Below are 23,907 nucleotides of genomic sequence, written 5' to 3'. Positions count from 1 at the left end.
TTCTTCGAGCCCGCCAAGCTGCTGGTCGAGCACGGCAGGTGCCGCTGTTGTCATTTACCCTGTGTGGGTCTGCAGGCACCCGCCGGTTCTGCCCCCATGTCGGTGGGCCTGTCCGGTGCTGTACACACAAGGGCCCGGAGCGGGCTCCGCACTGCCCCCGCCTCGGACCTCGGTTCGGTGGATGTATATGCCTGGGGGTTTCCGCTGCGCAGGCTTGGCACTCACCCTACGTTCCTCGGGCGGGAAACACAGGTCGGTGTTGGGCGCCCGTAATGTCTGTGTTGGCCACTCGCCAGTTCCACTCGGAGCTCTCGTGTCAGCCTGCCGGCCAGCTTGGGTTACCCTCAGGGGTTTCAGATGCCTTCAGAGCTATTAAGAGCAGAGGTTGCTTCCCCTCCACTCTCACCGTCACAGCTCCACCAACCTTGGCTCGGTGGCGTTGTCCCGATGTTAAGTTTTCAGCCCTCGAGCGGGGCTACCTCCGAGCTGCTTCGCTATTGCCTTTGTTCCGTGAGGGTGGTTCTCCTCGACCCTCCCCACCTCACAGCCATCCACTGGGTCCGGGGAGACCGTCGGGTACTCTGATGGGTCTTGGGCGCCACTGCCGTCGTCAGGTCGGCTTTCTCTCACAGCTGTGGCCTCACTCCCGTCCAGGCGCAGCTGTTGCTTTACAACTGCTGGGGGTCCTCTCCCTCAGAATTTCTTGTGTCATTAGGTCGGGGGGGACTTAGGAAGTCTCCTGCAATGATGAGTGCATTCCCACTGCCACCTTAGATGTTGGATTTTCTTTGTGAAGCTCACAGAAGAGCCGCCATTGCGGTCAGGCTCTCCAGCGCCACCGTACTGTTCTCTCTTGTTTCACCTTTTATCCCTGTGGGGAAGGGAAAGGGTGTCAGGTGTGTGTGTGATTCTGATCAATTGCCTGACTTTGCCTGCCCTTGTATTGGGACATGTTCGGTAAACATCTCTAGTGTTAGTCCGTTGTCTTTAATGGTGCGTGAAAGTGTTTGTGTTGGAAAAAGGGAGAGGTAGAGTTTCTAAGTTTTCTGTGTGGTAGGATGGGGAAAAGGTGTTACATGGAATTATAACCCTCGTATTAGGTTATAATATAACACGTTTGTGGTGAACTAAAAAGGGTAGGTTTTGTGAAATGAGAAGGAGGGTCCTTGGGAATTGTAGTTATCCATACACTGCTGCCTTATTTTTGTCTGTTGGATCCCTGCTTTTAATGCAGTTTATTTGTTCCCTGAAACACTTATTAGTATTCGTCACCAAGTGGCGTTAGTTTGCCTCAATGCGAGCTCCTACACCACTATGGGTGCTGAGCTCACCCTTGTTAAATGATGCAGGGCCTTCTGTCCCCTTCTATGTCGCCATGTTTATTTTCTTATCAATTTCCTGAATGCTCTGCCTGTGTACATCCGGGAGCTCTGTCCCTAGTCTGTGTTCAAGGGGGCTCTCCGTACGGAAAGGACAACTGGTCATCGCAGGAATTACAAACCCATCACACTGGTCGTCTTCCGCGCGAAACCGGCCCCATAATGAAGGATCTTGGTCCAGGATATTTTCCTGGCCCGTTGCGCCTCCTGCCCTCTGGGGTTTACACAGAGATGTTCTGTCGTAAACCCCTCTGGGTAATTAGCACGAACGCTCTCAAATATTACACCAATTTCACACAAATGTATCAATATCACTTCATACATTCAGTCTTTAAATGTAATTAGAACTTAACTTAAATGAGTAGTTAACTGCTGCCCGAGCACCAAAGAAAGAGGCAGGACAAAGGGATGTAGAGAAAGTTATTGGACTGGCAGTGAGAGGATTAGCTGGCCGTATCACATGTATCAAGTTAGCATATCATAAATTGACAATTTCTTGGGAAATGTAGTTCTTTATTTGTGCTGAATTTTTAATATATTGTTGCTGTTGTAATGCTGCTCGAGTTTTGAGTAAAGAAAGAAGAGCATAATCCAAACCTCTGGCCTTGACATAGAATCTGAATTAACTAATTCACCTATGAGATCTGGGACAGTAGTTCCATTGTTACCAGTGATTTCTTAAAAGGAAACCCAAATGTGACTTTAAGGAGTCCAGTCACTCCAAGATTGTATTATTGTCAAGATAACTAAGTACATTTTTTTAGCAAATGGTTAAGCATTATGGCTTCTTGGGCGGAGTGTGTTCTGAGTGTTAGGTGCAGGGACAGATTGCGCATGTATTTTCAGACTATTTTCTGCTTTGGAGGCGGCGACTCTTTCACTACAAAACCACTGGAGACAGGGCAGCGTGTGTGTAATGTGTTCTGAGTGTTAGATTTTGGGTGGCTGGGAGCTGTTGAATCCCCTCCCGCTCCCAGACCTTGCCTCGCACCGCTTTGCACCGCAGGCAGCCATGAAGGGAAAAAAAAGGCTTCCCTTTTTTTGCTTACTACGGAAGAGTCATCCGGATCACCGCAACGCGTATACCGGGTGACTCCTGGTCAAAACACAAGCATAGCAATAACCAACCTGGAACACAGAGACCAAAGCCATTTTTCCAAAATTATTTCACATCAATTGAAACTCGCTGCTTTGAGTCCGTGTGCAAAATTACGAATCCGAGTGATTTGCCGGCGGCTGAAATTACCACGCGCAAATCGTTCGCATGAGAAAGGTGCGAACTACCAAAGGTTTGCACCTTTCTCATACGAACACACATACAAACTCACACCCACACACACACACACAATAGGTACAGAGGAGCACTGGCAAAAAGCAAGCCTCCTACTCACCAACCTGAGTTAGGAGAACCGTTGAATGCCAGTAACCACACTTGACACATGACAGAGAAAAAGGAAGCAATTTGCAATGTCTGAGATACGATCAAATGGAAAAAGGAAATGGGGGGAGGAAGGAGGGTCAACAGAACACATTGTCTCCATCTAAAACACCTCTTTAAAGTGGATGAGGATCTGATACAAAATTGCCAGACTGTTCCATCTCATACCGCCATGTCGATTTGTAAAAACAGAAGACATCAAGACGGTGGAATTCTAAGAGGAAGAAACTACAGATAAAGTGATTCTTAATCTGCACTCAAATGGAGTAAAGTCATCACTATTGGAAATGGCAAACTCCCTTCTGCCACTGGAATTTGAGCTGCTGAAACACTAAAATTGAGCTTAACCCAGGCTACTAACCACTCAAAGAGGAATCGATCTTAGAGAGGGGAAACAACAAATGGTTGAAAGGCTAGTCAATCATCGGCCAGCCACTGTGGGATCATGGAAACTGGACAAATAACTAAAAGGCGAACGTTCCAACTCTCTCTCCAAGAGCAAATTAGATAGGAGAGCCTTTCAACCTCCAAGGATCACTTTTTTCAGTAAGCCTGATTGAATTAGCAGCCAGAACGGTCATTAAAAACAAAAGATGCTATCAACAAAGAAACGTGGCCTCAGCACTCAGCAAAACACCAAGAGGAGCTTGACGAATAGCTTTGGATATCTGATGAGAACAGCCAGTTAACGATGATCTCATGGAATACAAAAGGCTTCAACCATCAATTACAACTCCAGCAAAATGTAAGAAAGCATGCACTCATTTGTCTACAAGAGACATGAATATTGTGGATGGGTATGGTGTGAATCTCAATCCAGCCTATAGGGGGGGAAAAGACAGACCAGCATTCGGCCTCATAATTTTCATCAAACAAGGAATTGGCCTAGGGATCTCTCCCAATGAAATCCCTCTCCAAACCTCCAATATGTCGATCTCAATATCTGCTGTTTGTATGGAAGAGGTAATCCCATTACACAGTTTGATAGCATGAGCAATAAGGATTATGCAAGAGCTGCTGCCTGGATAACGAGCATGGTCTCCCTGAACCTGCAAATGTTAAATGGGCAATTAAAAGGGGACCTTCCGGGAAAAAACCCATAGATCAACGGATCCAAACTCAAGACCTTAGACTATATCTTTGCCTGCCAAGAGGCCAGAAACCATGCAATCAAATTGGAAGCAGCGACAAAAAGCGACACCTCCATTCTGAAGTTGACAATGGACATAAATCTGATGCCCAAAGCTAAGAAAAAGACACATGGGCCTTAACCATATCAGAAGGCAGACATCGGGTTTGGATCGGTCAGAAGGATATTGGCAAAATCCTGAAAAAATACACCTGGCAAAGAGAGCTAGGTGGCGGCGTAAATTTCATCCCTCTATTTCAAGACTACAAGATACAATTCAACAAACATGGCAGGATCAAAACGGTCCATAAACATGTATGCAATGCATTGATAGCCAACAAAAAGGTGAAATTAAGATCTGATTTATGGAAAAATCGGCTCATCGAAATCTCATAAAAAATATAGAAGCCAAAAGACATAAAAAACAAAAACTGGCTGATTTTCCACAAAGCTCAACTAAATCAGACAGAAGTTGAAGCTATGCCCAGAAAAATGACCCCTGAAAATATTAGGTGTATGTGGCAACTTATAAATGAGTCAATAACACCTGAGGATGCAATGCTGTCAAATGCAGTAACAGAGGAAAAATGGGTCAACTTCTACGAGGATCTATTTGGAGCTGGCCAATCAGGGAACTAGGCTGTTGTACCAAAAGAAAGGGAGAAAGTGGGACATATCCATGGATGAAATTGGATCTGCAGGAGCTAATCAAAACAGCAATAGGTGACTCTGCACCAGTGTCATTTACGTAAGAAACTGAGTGACTTGAAATGCAAACAGTGAGAACTACACAATGTTCACTCACCCGAGATTGAGGTCCAAGTCGAGGCTTGATTGCGGAAAGGCCTCTCCTTCCCCACTCAATCCCGAATCAAATAAACCAGAGATTCAAGTTAGGACAGGGAAAACCCTCCTAGGGAAGAAAACCCAAGCAAAAGTACGTGCTCTGTGAATCCTTGATGAATCTTAGTAGTGGCTTAAGCAGACATCTGTTTTATACGTGCAGAGCCGTGCTCAGCGTTCGTTCCGTTTAAGGAAAAAGGGAAAAGGATGAGCAGCATGAAGCGTTGGGTCATTCTGTACGGCAGAGCCACTTACAGCGTTCGCTCCGTTTGAAGGAAATTGGGAAAGGAACGCACAGCGTAAAGCGCTGGATCATCCAGCACGGTAAGAGCCGCAGGTAGCGTACGCTCTAAAATGAATGTTTGCAGCAGCAGATAGTTCCGAAGTGATGAACGGGTTGTGCTTCAAGGATGTTGAATGAGGAACGGGTTGCACTTTGGGCGACATCCAGCAAACAGGCAAGGTTGGACGAAGGATTCAAGAAGGAGGGGAAAAGACAGGGAGAAAGCGTGACAAGAAAAACAAAGGAAGGCGGGAATGGGAAACAGGGAGGAAGTGATAAAGGGAAACAGCGAGAGGCGTCGCTAAGATACTTACAGACTTTGTGAAGCCAGAAAGAAGTAGCGCCATGGGCTGTGGATGGTGAGTAGTTTTATATGGTTCTGGGAGCAGAGTGGAAATGGAAGGCCGCCATTTTGGAATTAACTAGACTGCTGAAGTAGCTTCAGTTCTGTGAAACATATTTGATCTATTTTAGGAAGGGCGAGAATGATCCTGCTATGCATCCTCTTCCATTTGTGCCATAAAGACCATGAGGGGGAGCGGGACATGACAACCAGGCTCTGATGGCGTGACATACAGAGCCATCAAATCTGACCAAGTGACATGGACCCCGTTTATCTTAAAACTCTTCAGGGATGTCCAGGAAAGTGGTGAGATCCCAGAATCGCGGAAAAAGGTGATTGTCGAACCAATCTATAAAAAGGAATCAGAACCGACCCAAATAATTACTGCCCAATTGCTCTGCTTGACATTCTGGGGAAACGCTTTGCAGTGATACTATTAAAACATCTGCAGGCATGGGCGAGTGAGACAAAAAGACAAGAACACCACAAGGGTGTAGGAATGGATTCGAATTTATTCTTGGTCAACCTCTTGAAACTGAAGGCACTAAAGAACAAAAAACAAAAATATATGTGGCCTTTATAGATCTCTAAAAGGCTTTCGACAGTGTGGATAGAAAATTGCTTTGGAAAAAACTCTTAAAGTGGATTAGTCCATCGGACCTACTGGAAGTAATAAAAGCACTCTACACAGACACGAAAGTCCAAATAAGACTGAGCTTGGATGGCTTGCTTTCAAGGGAGATCCCAACAGAGAGAGGGCTAAGCCAAGGCTGCCCCCTAGCACCAACACGTTTCAGTCTGTTTTTCTCAAACTTACACAAAAGCCTAAACGAGGCCAGAGCCTTTCCACCAAAAATCAACCATTCCTATTTAGGTTGGTTTCTATAGGCTGATGATCTCATTATTAAGGATCGAACAACCATTGGACTACAGCAGAGGTTGGCCTTGGTCCAGAATTATGTTAAAAATAACGGCTTGGAAATCAATGAAGTGAAATCAGCTATCGTGATCATAGAACAAAAGAAAACAATGGAAGACACAAAGGTGGCTTCAAATGGACTTTGAATAATGTCAAAGTCCCACTGGTGAAAGAGATGGTTTACCTTGGTGTAACGATTAGCTCGAGTGAGGAAGATAAGCTGAGACAACTAGCCCTGAGAATCAGAGTTAAAATGCTAGTCGGTCAAGCTATGGCAATAAACAAGAAATTCAGCACATTTTCATTAAAATCAACTTTGGACTTTTATAAGATGTAAGTAGTTCCAATTCTCGCATATGGAGCAGAGGCAATGCTCTCATTTCCATGGCGACTGAGGAATACATTAGGAGATGGGTCTTACTGCTGCCAAAAGCAGTCTCACCTGCGCTAATAAGACACAAAATGACCCTAATCTCCATTCACAGAATTGCAATCTGAAAAACTCTGTCTCTCTTCCGAAAATCATACCAAATACTCCAGACCCATACCTGATATTAAAAAACTGGGCGGCGCATGAACACTTCCAGCTGATGGCTTGGAATGAAAGGTGCAGGGAAATCATGGCACATATTCGGATATCAGAAAGAAACTTATCACAAATCCAGATATGGCGAAAACAAAACTGTGGCAGACACACTGGATACTGACAGAGCACGCTAGATGCCAACATAAGCTGCAAAAAGAGATCTGAAAGGAGCAAAGAGCCTACAATGTTCCACCAAAATATTTTACAAAGTTTCCCAGCCCACTCCACCATCCTACCTTCTTGAAGCTCCGTTTAAATATCTTCCCTACATTGGACTCGCTGACGATGTTTGATCCTGCCCTTCCCTGCAAGATAGGGATCAGCAGGAAACCCTGAGACATTTAATGATAAGCTGCTCGAGTCTAACACTAAGGACAATACAGATTTTCAATATATTCATAATAGAAAGTCATGATTCTATTAAAGACACTGAGGCAAAGGATTATGCTCTACTCAACTCTACTCGAGTAGCCAAACCGTTACTTTCACGTTCACGTTATACAAACTGTCAAATGAACTACAACATCCATGAAAACAGAGAAATTTGAAGTTTGTCTCTAATTGGTTTAGCTTTCCACGTGATCTCAACACTCTCATCACGTCCCAAAGTCTATTATAAACACTCCTGTTTTGTTGCCTTCTTCCTCTTTCTGTAGCTGATCGAAAACTGAAAACCTGCGTCCCAACCGGTAAACGCTTGAACTCCCAAAAAACGAATTCCATCATTCTTCATGAACCCAATAGGTTTAGAGTCTGCACCTGTTAAAACATAAACAGAATTACTGAACCAACTATCCCAAGACGGGTGGGCAATCTCAGAGCGATAAATCACATATGAACTACCATGAATCATTACATAATCAACAACCAATTCTCAGTCATGTCAAACTATCTTTGCAATCCAAAAGGTGAGATAGTCCTTGGCCTCTGTGTCTTTAATAGAATCATGATTTTCTATTACGAATGTATTTAAAATCTGTTTTCTATGTCAAAACTCAGAGGCTTGGATTATGCTCGTTTAAAGGTTACTAACCACCAACGTAGCCACGTGATCAAGTGGTCTATAATAAAAATTCTTGAAACTTGACCAGTCTGCCGCTTTCAGAATCTCTAGAATTTCTAGATTCCCATATCTGTAATATAATTACATTTGGAAACTCAGTCGTATACATGTAAAAGTTGAATTTAGAAGTGTGCCCAACAGCCGCTCATTGAAAGTCGAATTTAGAAGTTCACCCAATAGCCTCTCTTTGAATTTAGAAGGGTGCACAATAGCCGCTCATTGAAAGTTGAATCTAGAAGAGTGCCCAATAGCCTCTCTTTGAATTTAGAAGTGTGTCCAAAAGCCTCACATTGAATGTTGAATTTTGAAGTGCGCCCAATAGCCTCTCTTTGAATTTAGAAGTGTGCCCAACAGTCGCTCATTGAAAGTTGAATTTAGAAGTGTGCCCAATAGCAGCTCATTGAAAGTTGAATTTAGAAACGTGCCCAATAGCCTCTCTGTAAAAAATTAAATTTAGAAATATGCTCAATAGGCTCTGTGAAATTTAAACTTAGAAGTGCATTTAGAAGTGTCCCAATAGCCCCTCTGAGAAAGTTGAACTTAGAAGCCCAATAGCCTCCGTGTGAAAGATGAACTTAGAAATGTGCTCAATAGGCCTTATGTGAAAGGTGAACTTAGAAGTGCATTTAGAAGTTGAATTTAGAAGCATCCCAAATAGCCCCTCTGTGAAAGCTGAACTTAGAAGTGCACCTAGAAGTTGAATTTAAAGTGTGCCCAATAGACTCTCTGTGAAAGTTGAATTTAGACTATAGGTGAAAGTTGAATTTAAAAGTGTGCCCAATAGACTCTCTGCGAAAGTTGAATTTAGAAGTGTGCCCAATATCTTAATAGTCTAATACTGTGCCTGGTTGAACCAACTAATCTCCCAAATAACCTCTCTGTGCAAAGTTGATTCTAGAATCCAGAACTGTACCTAATACCTTGCCTGTATAAAGTCAAATAGAGAGAAATGTGCCTATTAGCGTATCCTAATTGATCTAACTAGTGTCCGAATTAGTCTCTCTGTGCCTAGATTTAGAAGTGTAGATGACAGCATTAAGGTTAGAAGCGTGCCTAAATATCCCTTCTGCGCAAAGTCCAAGTTAAAAGTATACCTAATAGTTTATCTGTGTAATGTAGAATCCAGAACTTTGCCGAATAGCTTAACACTACCTCTATACAAAACTGAATCTAGAGATAGACCTAATATCATCCCTATACATCATCTCTGTGCACAGTTGAATCTAGAAGTACACCTAATAGTCTAATATTATCTCTGTGCAAATTGAACTTGAAAGTGTCCCTAATAGCGTGCCCCCACTGAATTTAGAAATACAATTAGAAAACCCTCCTAGACTGCACCTAAAAGTCCCAAATGAGTGCACCCAGTGCACCAGAGCCTGTCGGAAACAACCACCCTGGACAGCCCCCACTTCCCAATCTGCCTGCCATCACACCCTCGCTCGCATTCCCTACCATTCCCCTCTCCAAACACCAAGCCAGAGGGGCTTGATGGCGAGCCAACCACCCTAAGTCCACTCCTTCGCCGAACCCCACCACCGACCGGCCAACGTTAACCACGCCCGCTCCCCTCACTATCATACCGGGCACACCCTACCCTGTATTCATCCACCCCCGCCTTGCCCACAAACCACTGGCACTTCCCCCCCGACCGCACCCTTTCCCCTCCCTAAAAACTACACGCCTAGCCCTAGCAAGAACCGAAGCTGCATCCCTCTCCCCCTCTCCCCCTCTGACCCCCCTACCCTCTCTCACACTCCAATCCCAGAAAAAAAAAACGAAAGAGGAAACGTACCTGGTCCCCCTCAATCTCTCAGTACTCCTCACCTCCCCTGTCGAGACCCACCACCACATTCTCCCAATCGCCTCCTTCCCCCCGGGCTTCACCCTTCCTGAAACCCCTCTCCCTCGATTTCTCATCTACTACAACTGAAACTCCTAACCGTCCACACCCCTCCTTCAAATCCCCCCCGAGCCAATCCCGATCATCCCAACCCACACAGCCACCCAATCCCGCCTTGAAGCCCGGCAATTTTTCTGCTCGCCCACTATTCCCATCGATCATCACCGACCCTATCCACCCACCCCCTCTCCAGATTCCACTCTCTCCGCCACCACCCCCTTCCGCTCCAGCTCCGAGACCAACCTCGAGTACCGATGTGAACTGCGTCCTATTTAATGCCCGATCCGTAGCAAAAAACAGACACTGCATCTTTGACCTCCTCGCCTCGGAGAAACCAGACCTGGTTTTCATCACCGAGACCTGGTTCTCTGATGATTTCGCACCAATCGCTAATGAAGCCTTCCCCCCTGACTACTCCCTCGTCCCCCTGAACTGTCCCTCTAGAGGAGGTGGAAATGCTTTCGTCTTCAAATCTCTCTTCCACGCCTCAATCATCAACAACCAACCTTCCATTCCTTCCTGCGAATCTCTCCTTGTTAAATTATCCCTCTCTCTGTCGCTCTCACACAGCTTCCTAATAATCTACAGGCCCCCTGGCTACGATAGACAATTCGCAAACCACCTCTGTGACTCTATTGCCACCCTTCAACTAAACCATCCCAACCTCACCCTTCTTGGAGACTTCAACATATGGCTCGACATCCCCACCAACCCCATGACTCACTCTCTGGTTGACGGTTTAGACGCAATTAACCTCCAACCCCACATAAATGGCCCGACTCACTATAAAGGGCACACTCTTGATGCCATCCTTAGCTCCAACACCATGATTCATCTAACCCCCCACCCCTATCATCTGGTCCGATCACTTCATTCTCTCTTTTGCCATTCGCTCACCCGACCCCCTTCCCGTCCTCGAATCTGAACCTCCAAATCTACGCAAATGCTGGAAAAAACGAATAATCGTCCCGGACCTAGCCGACGCACTCCTCCAGTCTCCACCTCCAACCTGCCAACTCACTAAACAACTAACCTCAGACACCTTTGACTCATGGTTTAACGTATCTCTGATGGGGCTCACACCCCCTTGCAAACCATCAACCCGCCGTGGCCTCTTCCCCAGATGGTTCACTTCTGAGTTGAAGACCACTAAACAACTATATAAATACCTAGAACGCAAATGGCAGAAAGACAAAACCCAGGGCAAGGCCGAAATCCGGAAAGCAAAAAAAGCCCACTACAACTCCCGAATCCTAAACTGCAAAAGCCCAAGCAAAGAACTCCACAAAATCATCGCCGAATTCACCTATTCAATCTCTACTTGATCACCCTCCCACCAATAATTCGTTCACACAACATCTTGTGTTACAACTACGCCGACGACACTCAACTAATTCTAAAACTTATGAACTCAAAACCCAACTCCAGACCTAACCTGGCCTCCTGCCTCCTTGACATAGAACTCTGGATGACCCAAAGCCACCTCTTGTTAAACCCCTCCAAAACGGAAATCATGGTATGTGGCAACTCCGAACTTCTTCCACACCCACTACCCTGGCCATCCACCATGGGCAACTCACTGACCCCTCCAACTCAGTGAAAAATCTTGGATGCACCCTTGACTCTGACCTAACACTCTCGCGCCAAGTAAACAACGTCTCAAAGTCCTGCCACTACCACCTTAAAACCCTTAGGCCCATCTTTCCAGATCTCTCATTTCCCAACAGACTCTGCGCGGTTCAATCAATCGTTATATCAAGACTCGACTACGCAAACCCCCTATTCCTCAGAGTCCACGCGTACCAACTGAATAAACTCCAAAGGGCTCAAAACGCGGCACCCAAAATGCTACTTGCACTCGGCCCAAGAGACCACATCTCCCCAGCCCTTAAGACGCTGCACTGGCTTCCAGTAGCACGAAGAGTGGCTTTCAAAATCTTATGCATCTCCCATCTAGCACTGCATAAAACTGGACCTCAATATCTTCAAGACAAACTAAAACCCTATCCCCCCCCCACGCACCCTAAGATCAAGCTCAGCTGGTCTACTAGTCATACCTAAGACAAACTCAGATTAGGCGGATCGTCATTCTCAGCCTTGGCCCCCACGCTGTGGAACTCACTCCCACCCCACATCCGCCTGAGGATTTAATGTCTTTCCACAAACTGCTGAAAACCTGGCTCTTCCCCTAAAACCAACCCGTAGCAAGCCAACCCAACAGACCAACAGCATCTCAATGACACCAATCCAACAAACTAGCTGTCCATTTCTTGCATCAGGTAATAACCCACAATATAAGCTAGAAGGACAAACAGAATTAAAAGAGAAAAGTAAATCAAAGCAGTGAAATGGCTAATAAGAATAAATCATACGGAAACAGTAAAGAGACTTAAACTCCTGAAATGGACTTAATGCACAAGGAGTGAACGAAGTGAATGGCGTGGATGCAATAGATAAAACTGATGAAGCCTGTGGAACAGATGAATGCGCTGAGTGGAAGAATGCATGAGTGGAAGAACAGATAACTATATAGTTCAAACGAGTGTGTAAATCGAATGAGTGAATAGATCGGATGAGTGTATAGAATAGATGATCAAACTGAGCGGATAAGTGTGTAGAATGGTTGGGTGTGTAGAGCAGACGAGCATGTATAGCAGATGAGTGCGTAAATAACAGAGAAGCGAGTAAAACGAGGAGTGTGTAGAACTGATGAATGTGCAGAACGGAAGAGCATAATCCGGATTAATGTGTGGAACAGATGAGTATGTAGAGCAGATGAGTATGCAGAGCGCAGGAGTGTGGAAAGCAGATGAATACGGAAGTGCGGAGAGTGTGTAGATCGCTGATGCAGAAAATGTACTGACCTGGCGAATGTATAGAACGGATGAGCGTATGGGGCAGATGAGCGTATGAGTGTAGAGAGCAAATGAATATATAGAACAGGATTACTGCATATCAGCGAATGACCTTATTGCTGTTGAATGAGTGGAAAACAAGAGTGCATAAAGCGGATGAGTACACAAAGCAGATGAGTGCGGAGAGAGGATGAGTGCGGAGCTGTTGAGTGCGCAGGAGGGGGTTGAGTGCGCAGGAGGGGGTTGAGTGCGCAGGAGGGGGTTGAGTGCGCAAGAGAGGTTGAGTGCGCAAGAGGGGGTTGAGTGCGTAGAGGGGATGAGTGCGTAGAGGGGATGAGTGCGTAGAGATGCTGAATGCATAAAGCAGACGGAATGAGTGAAGACTGTAGATGGAGTCTATATGAATAGAACAAATGATATATTGATATATGTGAATGGAATTGATCACATGTATGGATTGAACGGGTGCCGGATGTGAATGGAACTGGTGATGCACATTGACGGAAAAGCCGACATATGTGAATTGAACGGGTGCCGTATACCGACGGATTGGGTGCCACAGGTGGATGATCGGGTGCCGTATACAGACGAAACGAGTGACATATATGGGTGAAACGTATAACATAGGTGGCTGGAAAGAATGAAATATGATGCTACGGAAGAAATATATGGATGGAGTGCATAAAACAACCTGGAATACACGAAACGGTTCTGGGTAAATAGAACGCATTTGACTGCGTGTGGCGGACAGAAGTGCGTGTGGCGGAAAGGAGTGCTTGCATGAGACTGACAGGAGTGCATGCTTGGAGCTGACAGGAGTGCATGCATAGGGCAGGCTGGAGTGTGTAGGGCTGACTCGAGTGCATGAGCGCGTCAATCGGGCCGGAGGGTGTGGAGCCAACTGGGGTGCACGAAGGTGATAGAAATGCGTGACGTATATAGTATGGTCTGGAATGCAGAGAACGTTCAAAAGAGTTTATATCACATCATATCACACCACCATGCTTACTCTCTCCTTACACCACCACTCAACTAGAACACAGAGATACTATGACACCATTCGGTATAACTGTTCTAATACCAACATTCTGCCTCATACTCCCCATCACTCTAAATAAACACTGCTGGTTACCCACCCCCCAGCCAGGCGTTCTCTTCAGGCCTAACGCAGCCACAATCGATCTGGATAAATCCTGCCAGAACGAACACATACTCCTGACCTCTCAACCACCACACCTACCGCTAAGAAGCAGCTATTACCCGAATACCGCACAAGCTGCACACATATCTGGTGCTCACACGCACCTTGAATCTCTCTACTCTCTCTATTGACCTGAACTTCGGTTCCCAAGGGCGTTCAACCTACCAGCGTCTTCAGACCATACCAATGGTATATAAGGCGCTATATAAATGCAAAGTAACATAACATAACATTCTTCTAAGTGTGGTCCCATCTTGAACGCTGTGGACGCTATGGCCCCTCTAGTCGAATGTGACCCGAAATGATCCACATAAATGCCTGCCTGGTTTATGCACCATTTCACCCATCTCGCTAGGTTCGCTGATGATATTGCCCTGAAGGACTCCTTGACCGCCATCAATAATTGAGATTTGCCTGCCGGCCTATACTGAGCTGCAACATTCTTATAGACCTTAAGGCATCTTACCAGACATAGGGCCTCATTACGAGTCCGGCGAAGTGAGCCGGGAAAACCGGCAGGTTACCGCCAGACTCGTATTACCATTCCGCCTCTGTGATTCCCGGAATCACTGGGTCATTACGACCCCGGTGACCTGGGAATTCTGGAGGCAGAATTGTGCAAGTCCCCATCCCCATGGAGTCTCATAGGACTCCATGGGGATGGGGACAATGGAAACACCGGTTCCATCTATGACGGAGCCAGTGTTTCCATTTCCGCCTGCAGGCGGGTGGTGTTAAACCCACCAGGTCAGACCTGGCGGGAGTGACACCTTCCATCTGCAGGACTCCTGATCAACCGGTCTGGAAACAACGGTGGCAGTGGTTTTACCGCCACCGTTCTTTCCGGACCGGTAGGGTCGTAATGAGGCCCATATTCTGGGTCGGTGTGGAAATGCTGCATAATTTACAGTTTTGATCTCTTTCTCTATATAAAGGACTTCCTGCCCCTTCCAAAGCTTTGACACAGAATCCCTCTTGGAGAAAATTAAACACAGCAATGTAGCTAGTTTCACCCAAAGAGCCTTTCTGGATAGTTCTTCATTATCTGGCCATGCCTCAAACATTCTCAGCACTACACTCACTTCGAGAATGTTTTGGAGCTGGAGGTCTCAAACTCTTAATTCCTTTCATTAATCTACATATCAAAGGATGCTTGCCTATTGTGTTACCCTCGACATATTTGTGCCCGGCTGAAATCGCCAACCTAGAAGTGTTAATCGTTCTGTAAGCCTTGTTCGGAGCCGCTTGATTAGCTAGATTGTTCACCACATGAACTATATCTGTACAAACAGGTTGTACCTCCCGCTTCATGCACCAATTACTTCACTTGTGCTATGCACCTCTGTATGCCTTTTTGGTTACGGGAGCCAAAGATTCTCTGATGAATTCCTGATCCTCTCCCTAAAGACCTAGCTTGGACCAGGCTCTCCCGAAATCGCCCACCCTACCAGACTCAGATTACCTACCTGGACTAGAGGATACCTCTCCCCTGTTGGGCCCAGCACAATGTCCTCTCTTTTTGGTAGCATAATTGGAGTATCACACGACATCTCCAACAGATCCGGAAACCAAGGGCGACCTCTCCAACCGGGACTCACAAGTATCACCCTCTCTCCGTCTGTCTGTCTTCTGACTTGTGCCAGCGTTCGTGGTATCATGGCGAAAAGAGGGAATGCATATTCTGTCGCTGGTCTCCAGACCTGGAGAAAGGCATCCGTCGCTGATGCTTCCAGGTCTGGCCTCCAACTGTAGAACCAAGATAGTTTCCTGTTCAGCCTCGAAACAAACAGATCTGTCTGACAGGGACCTCTCCGTCTCATGATCTCCTGAAAGACTGACTCCTCCAGTTTCCAATCGCTGGAGTCCCTCAGGGGTCTCGAATTCCAGTCCGCTATCTGGTTCTGTGCACCTGGCAGGTGCTCTGCCGTTAAACTGACTCTTCTCTGGAGGCATAAATGCTAAAATGGCTTTGCTAGCTCTGCCAGCATCTTGGATCGTGTCCCGCCAAGTCGGTTGATGTTTCTGACCCTGGAAACATTGTCCATCTTGAGAAGAATAGAGCACTTTTCACTTTCTTGTGTCCAGCCTTGTACTGTGAATGATTCTGCCAACAGATCGAGAAAATTGATGTGGGGGGTTAGCTCCTCCTCTGTCCATCTCCCCCAGTTGTCAAATTCCCACACCGGGGCCCCGAGGCCCATCGGCTGGCATCCGAATCTATAATAAGGTCCGGGGACGAGCCAAATATTGCCCTGCCATTGCAGACTTCGATGTGGTGATACCACCACTCTAGTTCCATCCTCGCCTCTTGTGAAATAGGGACTCTTTGTTCGTATGACAGGCCCTGTCTGATGTGTTTTATCTTTAGATTTTGTAATACCCGATAATGAAGGGGCCTGGGGAAAAATGGCCTGAATCGAAGATGACAGATGGCCTACTACCCTGGCCAGTCCTTGCAAAGATATCACCTCCTTCGACATCATGATCTTTATCTCCCTCTTGATAGAGTTCACTTTCTCTAGTGGTAAACTGAGAGCGTCCTGCACAGTATCTAAAATAAATCCCAGAAACTCCATCGACTGGGCTGGGGTCAACTCTGGCTTTTCCGAATTCACTAGAAACCCCAATTGTTGTAAAAAGTATGTTGTGATCTTCACCTGTTCTCAGAGCAACTCTCTGTCCTGGCACATAATGGTATATGATCAATCTGAAACCCTGCTTTCTGAGGTGCCCTTCTAGTGGCCTCACCAGCTTTGTATATCGCCATGGCACTGGTGCTAGGCCGAACGGGAGACATGTAAACTCCCATCTCCAATCTTTCCAGAAGAATTGAAGAAGCTGACATTGGCTCTGATGTATGGGGACTGTCAGGTATGCATCTCTGATGTCTATCCGAGCCAGAAAGTCTCCTTTCTGTAGTATGTGCCTCAGTATATGGATGACCTCCATCTTGAAGAGCCTGTATACCAGAAACACATTTAGTGCCCGGAGGTTGATCACTGGCCTGACCTTGTGTCTGCCCTTCACCAAGAACATGTTGCTTATAAAACCTTGTTCTCCAACTGCCGGTCTGATGGCTTTCTTTAGCCGCAACTTTTCTATCTCGCCATCTAGCAACAATTTGTCTTCTCTGCGGAGCCCGATTGGTCACAGAGGGGTACCTGTACTGGTTCTTTACAAAAAACTAAGAGGAAACCCTCTGCCGTCTGTAAAACCCAGGAGTCTGAAGATATCGCCCTCTAGTTTTCTATATGACCCACCTCCCACTGGAGGGATGTCTGTTTTGTGCGTACACTAGTGGAATTGTTCTCACACCTTTGGGGTTTTGTTGTTGATGCTTGCCCTTTCCTCTCCAGCTCCTGCCCCAACCCCTTCCCCTGGATGGGGAGGAGTTGGCTCGCCGGTCATCCTGCTCTCTCCAGTATATTCTGTTGCCAGATTGCCCATAGTGAGAAGAACAGCTGGCCAAGCCGCCCCTGCCAGCCCTGTAGAAAACCTTCCTCCTGAAGATCTTCTTTAGGGAAGATGGGGCTTTATCTAGAGTGGCATATGTACTAGCAAACTTTGCCATGTCCTTGATGAATGTCTCACGAAACAATTTACCCTTGGCAGCCGCCGCTGCTTCCGACTGGGCTAGTTCCCCTCACTTGGAGTCGATCTTAATGAAGATCGAACGACTTCTCTCCATTACGATGGAACTATTCGCCTAGCCTCCTTTTTCTGCTTGGCTTCCTCTGCCAGTTCCCATACCTTTGTGATTGGCCCAACTACATCGAGCAGCTTGTTCTGGCACATCCTCCAAGACCGGTAGATGCCTTTTTTAAAGTCTTTACCATACTTTCCCAAGAAGGTCATCATGCGATCGTCAATCTCGGGGCTCTCGGTCACCCCCTCCGGCAACCTGCGCCTGGGGCATTCCGCCCTCATTTTGTTTCTTGTCTCTTTGCTCAAAGGCACCCTCCGCCTTCTTTTCAGATAGGCTGTAATATTGTCTGGAGGTTTCCATTCAGGAGGACCTCGTGTGAATTAAAGCATCTGGGTCAAGTTTGTCCCCTTGAGGCTCTTTGCCCGTAGGTTTATTCTTTTTGCTTCTGTTTTTTCTGACATCCCCAGATGTGGAGTCTACCGACTCTTGTGTGCGCCCGTCTCTGATTAGTCGCTGCTTAGGTAGCTCATCTTAGAGGAATCTTCTGTGGTATCCTGGCCATGTTTGGCCCATGACCTTACCTTTCTCTTACCACCCTTTCTCGTGTGGCAAACCTGTGCGGATCTGGGAGCCACGTGTCCTGAAGGTCTTATTTCTTCTCCCTTCTAGGTCCCGGGTGCCTCTCTCCTCAACTCTGCCATGCCCTGAGGGAAGGTCACAAGGTCTTCCATAATGCCCCTGCTTTCCCGCATCGGGTCTTTACCAGCACTAATAGCTCTCTGGACAGCCTGGCCCATCCTGTTGCCACTTACGTAAGGACCGCCAGAGTGCTCTTCAGAGTAATCCCTACTCATGCTGTTTGCCCGTCTCGTCTCTTAATAAGCAGAATACTTGGGCTGCACCCGTCACTTTATTTTTCTTTGTAGCTAGGCAGGTCTGATAGTCAATAATCCACAGTTTATCTTGGGACTGTGCCCATCTGTAGGGAGCTACTCCTTGGTCTTTGACCTCTGGAGTGTTTGCAGTTTTGCTTGGGACTGTGCACGTCGCACGCACCTATTTGTTTGCAAGTTTTCAACCTGCAGTGACATCAGCAGGTGGCGTGTCGAGAATGAGGCTTTGGAGATAATCTCCTCTGACGTGCCTCTCAGAGCTGATGTCCCTGTTGTTCTGAATTTTCTCCAGTGCCCGTCCAGACCTGGAGGTGAACGATTATACTCTCCTGTGTGCTCAGGCGATCCTATACGGAAGTAACGCTCCTACACCAGAACCTCCTAGCGTCTGGTCGCGCCTGGATCGAAATTCCGTGCCGCACCGCCTCCTACAGCCAGCTGGGAACCGGAGTCGAGCCCCATCGCGCTCGCTGATCTCGCATATAAGCTTCGCCAAGTCGCTATGCGCAATGTGTTAAGTATTTATGTAACGTGCACAGTAACACTCACCATATGAATAATAAAGTAAATTCACTTATTGCAGCTGCTCGAGCAGCAGAGGAAGAGGAAGAAGGAAAAAAGACAGGAGTGTTTATGATAGACTTTGGGACGTGATTGGACTGTTGAGATCACGTGGAAAGATAAACCAATTAGAGACAAACTTCACATTTCTCTGTTTTCATGGATGTTGTAGCTCATTGACAGTTTGTGTAAAGTGAAAGTAATGGTTTGTCTACTTAAGAAGTAGAGTTGAGTAGAGCATAATCCGAGCCTCCCAGTCGTGACATAGAATCATAATGTTGAAGAACTCAAACTCAGTGATGACCGGTGGAGAACGATCTGAAGAGGACTCCAGACTAACATGTGCAACATTGGACTTCCCTGAGGGAGCTTTTTTCTTCTCTTCCTGCAACCCAGCATGATCATGACGTTCCCTGCCACTTTGCAAATGTGACAGTCTGAGACTAGATAAAGGTTTTCTTTGTTTTGTTTTATAAACAAAATGTCTTTAAAAATTTGTGGGATCTTCTTTCCATTTCGCACAATGATAAAGCTATGGATCAGGAAACACTTACCAAAACTTTGCATCTGTTTGTGAGTCTGTTCAGACCGACATGCTGAACTGCCGTGCACCTCTCCGTTGAAAACGGCACTCACACCGCATAGACCAAACGTCAGTAGGCATGCCCGTACGAGAGGAACCGGGATCAGAGAGCTTTCAGCTGCAAGCCTCCTCCTCCCACTACAACCCCCACTTCCTCGTTAACCACCAAAACACATGGCTTTCGGTTCAAGACAAGTTTCCCCCCTGTGACAGCAAGGTCGTGCCTTCCCCAGTCAGTCTTTCAGAAATCGTTCACAGGGAGATTGCTTGCAAGCGTTGGCGACTGTGAATGAAAAGCGCCATCTTCCAAGAAAAGGTGATCTGCGTTTTTGCTCCACAACAGAACAAGGCAGCCCAGAGGAAGGAGACACAATCTCTAAAATGTTTTCAGTGAATCGATCAGAATTATTTATACAAAATATACACCGAACTACTAAGTGTTTGAAATACCACAAATGTAAACACTGGAGGCATCGTAAAACGCAAACTCTATGCTTATTATTTTCTAGGGATCTCTTATTGCATCGATACGAAATATGGAATATTATTTATTTTTTTAAAACGTGTTCTTTTCGGTCCCTCGTTGGATTTACCTCGAAGTAAGGTTGGAATCGCCATAATCACTTAAGGGTCGTTTTAGCAAGTTTTTTTTTTTTTATTCAGTCAATTTATCAATAAAATTCAAACAATGCATGACTGTTTTTTACAAATGTGTGTTTTCAATGAAAACTTTATCTGTTAAAAAGTAATTCATTTTATACTAGCTTAAAGTTTGTATTTAATAGATTATGCATTTAAAAACGAATACAACATGTAAGACCAGTTTTTTTTGCAGCCTGCAGGAAAGAGGAAAAAAAAGTGGGTGTAGTATCCATTGCCAGTGTAACATTCAATGCCAGTTTAACACTTCAATATGGCCGTTATCTTTCTGTAATACGCTGAATGAGCCTGGGCTACTGTGGTTAAGATATTCGTGTGTCCTTCCTTGGTTTCCATGGCAGAAAGCAAGTCTCGCCACCTCATTGGCTAAAGCTATACTCTTGTTTTTCTGTCTGATTCGGGGGCATGGCCTACGGCTTTAGTGATGGAAGTGGTTTGCATTACTGCCTTTTCCTTCCAGCAGTGTGATTTGCTGTTGACGTGCTGCTCGCTCACACTGTCATGTTTTCTGGCAAGCGATGGGTCCTAAACACCACTAGGGCCGAGGGAAGGGATCGCAGTGGCTATGGCGGAAGAGGCAGATGTTGATATTGAAGGCGATGAGGTGTCTGAAGCCGTTCCTTTACGGTGAGCACTGTCCGCAGCCTATGTTCGTCTGCTAAAAGAAGGAGCTTCTCCTGTGTCGGGTATCTTACTAAACCGGTTTTTGTAGTTTGGGACCTTGCATTGTGGTACTTGTAGTCTGAAATTCTTAACGTGCCAAGTACAGCTACAGGTACCAGAATATACAACAAAAAACTACTCGACGGCCACCGGTAGGGGATCAAGTCTGTATTGCCCGTTTTAACGTGTTTTATCCTCCCTTATGCACTCACGCATGTGACTTCATCTCACTAGCTGAAGTAAATGTGCCGAAGAAACGTCTTATTATAAAAGATCATGCCACACTGTCATCGATATCTCATTTAGTGCAAATGAAAAAAACAATATTATACTTTTGTATCCTCGGCAGGGCAACATCTTAAACCTGTCAAAAGGGTTTATTCAGCTCATCTGCAGGAATCATGTCATAGTGTTATACTCTGCTAAAGTGGGAAAATAATATGGAAACATGTTTTATTCGCTCCGGAATAATTTTAGATTGCTACATTAAGCTCACCATGTCAATACGTATCTCAACTGTAATACAGAGGTCTTCAACCCTTTAGCTCACCAGCTGTCATAGACTAAAGTTAGTTATGATGTGGGTGGGTACCACGAGCTTGACACAATGTTCATCAGATGCATACAAGACGGACTTGGGCTAACAGCCTATAGTAAGGACTGCACAAACCTAATGGCACCACTGCCAAGCCAAATTCATGACTAAAACATACATGTTGGCACAGTTTTCACAGAAATCGCTACCTAAGCAGCTTGAGACAATTAGACTACAACAAATGCTGAAACGGAGCAGCACACACGGCAGTACACACTCTTGTCACAATCATTGCCAATAAAAAACTGAACTCAACTACTCCACCAATACCGAACTGAAGCTGCCAACAACACATCACAGCTCTCTTGCTCTTTTCTCCAGGTCAGTCTTACTAGCTTATCCCCCCTTGCTCTACAGAACCACCAGAACACAAAGACACCATGCAGGTGGCAACCGTGTGCAGTAAAAGAACCTATAACATGACATAATAAACCTTACTTCATGGCTAGTGTAAATCATAAACCTCATTGTTTATCAACTGTGCAGGAAGATGCCAATTGGCTAATACGTTTCGGACAAAAGAAATAAATGCTAACATAAGCAAGCATTGACAATGCCAACAGTCTGGGCTTTTATGTAGGCACAAGTTAAACATTTTGATTTTGACAATGCTTGCTTTTAACTGGACTTAAGTGAAGGACACGAAGAGTGCTTATAAATAAAGTGGCTGCAATGACACAAGTCTCCCATCTTTTCACCCCCCATCGCTCCACTGAAACATCTTAATGGAGAAAAAATGCAGCTGCACGCTCCTTCACCTTGAAGAGCGGACATCCGTACATATGTTTCAACAAATCAAAAGACTTGGTTAAAGCAAACAAGCTCAAAGAGTTCCTGTGAGGAGGAGTTTTGGGCGAGGAGAGGCAGGAATTGGTGGCAATAGCCATATGGATTAGCATGCAGGGTTTAAAATTCAGGGGAGCTGGGAGCTATTTAGCTCCTGTTTATAGCCTAGAAGAACCTGGTTATCTTAAAAACAGCAGCTAGCTACCAGGAACTACATTTGGCTCCGCAGGCCAACTGATGCCAAACAAGCAAAACCATCTGAATTTAACTCTGTGCATTTGGGACAATTTATAAATAAACATTAGGGGACATCTACATCACATTTAACAGATATAATTGTTACATTTGCGTAACTGTTTACTAGCTCCTCGTTCCCCCAGCGGTAACGCCTGGTGACCAATTACTGCTGGATACCGAAGAGCTGCTGGTAGCTCCTGCTTATCCAATCCTAATTTCGGAGCCCTGTGCATGGCCATGGACAGGGAATGTTTGGGTTCATAACCAACCGACACCTATACACTGATTGTCCCGCCTCATGTGTCTTTCCTGTGTGTCACTCGTCATATGCCCTTCCTCCCAATCTGTACTAATCTGTTCTTTAATGCAATAGTTGTGCTCTTTAGGTCACCTAATAGGACAAACGAAAAACGTCTATAAATACAAAAGACACAGGATGAGTCTAAGAACAGAATTCTCCTCATAGTAGCTACCAGTTTAATCCGTAAGGGAAGGCCTCATTCAGAGGGGGGCCAAGCTGCTTTTATCCACAGCCTTTCATAGACTACAGTTGCCATCATCCCTACAGAGCATAGTCAATGGTGAGTCATAGTTCAAATCATAATTGGAGCCGCAACTTGCAGACCTCTGCTGTAATATGTACGAGAATAAAACAAATTGTCTTTTGCGCTAAACAGATCATTAACATAAGTTGTTGCAACACCTGAAGATTGTATCACACTCAAATCTCAACATACTCTCTTGGGTATTGGGTCTGTAAAAACCTATAAACAATCACACCAAAAACAATGTTTACCTGTATTTATCATTTTTCAGCCTTCTGTGTGCCAACACTTGTTTTGAGCTATGCGATCTTCATCAGGACATAGTTACATAATTGTACCCAAATAATGATTATTGGTACATTAATATGTGATCCAAATTGATACATTGATTTTGATAATTAAAATCAAACATCAAATAATGAACAGGGAACAAAACAAACGAATTGGTTAGTCAAAAATGAAAAACAAATTGATGCAAGCTATTATTATTAGGGCATTTATTGAGTGTGGATGTAGCTTCGGGAAGCAGTGGAGCGCTTTACAGTGATATGGGTAAGAACACAGTGAGGGAAGCAGAGAGCTAACGGGAGGGCATGGTGGGCAATTGGCAGCAAAGGATCTACAAGCAACTGGGGAAAGACAGCGGGGAGCACATCACTGAGTCTCAGGTAGGGTGGGGACGGCAGGATACATGGACCCAGGTGTTAAGGAGGAGTCTTTCCTTGAAGAGGAAGGTCTTGAGCTCTTCCCTGGACTGTACAAGTGATTGGGCAAGTCTGATGTTGACATGGAGGAG

General features: G+C 45.6%; 2 protein-coding genes across 4 annotated transcripts in view; one reads left to right on the top strand and one right to left on the bottom strand.

The window, feature by feature from the left end:
- Nucleotides 1–19,921, bottom strand: part of OMA1 (OMA1 zinc metallopeptidase) — an 821,003-nt gene extending 801,082 nt beyond the window's left edge. The window contains exon 1 of one of the 2 annotated variants that reach the window (XM_069642087.1): nucleotides 19,597–19,921. The gene's annotated coding sequence lies outside the window, so the exon portion shown is untranslated. The remainder of the gene's footprint in view (nucleotides 1–19,596) is intronic. The other variant, XM_069642086.1, reaches the window with a different exon arrangement.
- A 738-nt stretch (nucleotides 19,922–20,659) lies between these two features.
- The window catches only part of MYSM1 (Myb like, SWIRM and MPN domains 1), a 1,148,256-nt gene continuing 1,145,008 nt past the window's right edge, over nucleotides 20,660–23,907 (top strand). For both annotated transcript variants that reach the window (XM_069642083.1, XM_069642079.1), the window contains exon 1: nucleotides 20,660–20,912. Coding sequence is in view for 1 of the 2 variants with exons in the window: in XM_069642079.1 (XP_069498180.1) it covers nucleotides 20,851–20,912 (62 nt within the window). In the remaining variant the exon portion in view is untranslated. The remainder of the gene's footprint in view (nucleotides 20,913–23,907) is intronic.

The sequence above is a fragment of the Ambystoma mexicanum genome, chromosome 1q (assembly GCF_040938575.1).
Source record: "Ambystoma mexicanum isolate Mex_15411 chromosome 1q, UKY_AmexF1_1, whole genome shotgun sequence".
Taxonomy (NCBI): Eukaryota; Metazoa; Chordata; class Amphibia; order Caudata; family Ambystomatidae; genus Ambystoma; species Ambystoma mexicanum.
Note: the sequence above shows the minus strand (reverse complement) of the source record. Positions and strands in the feature narration are given on the sequence as shown.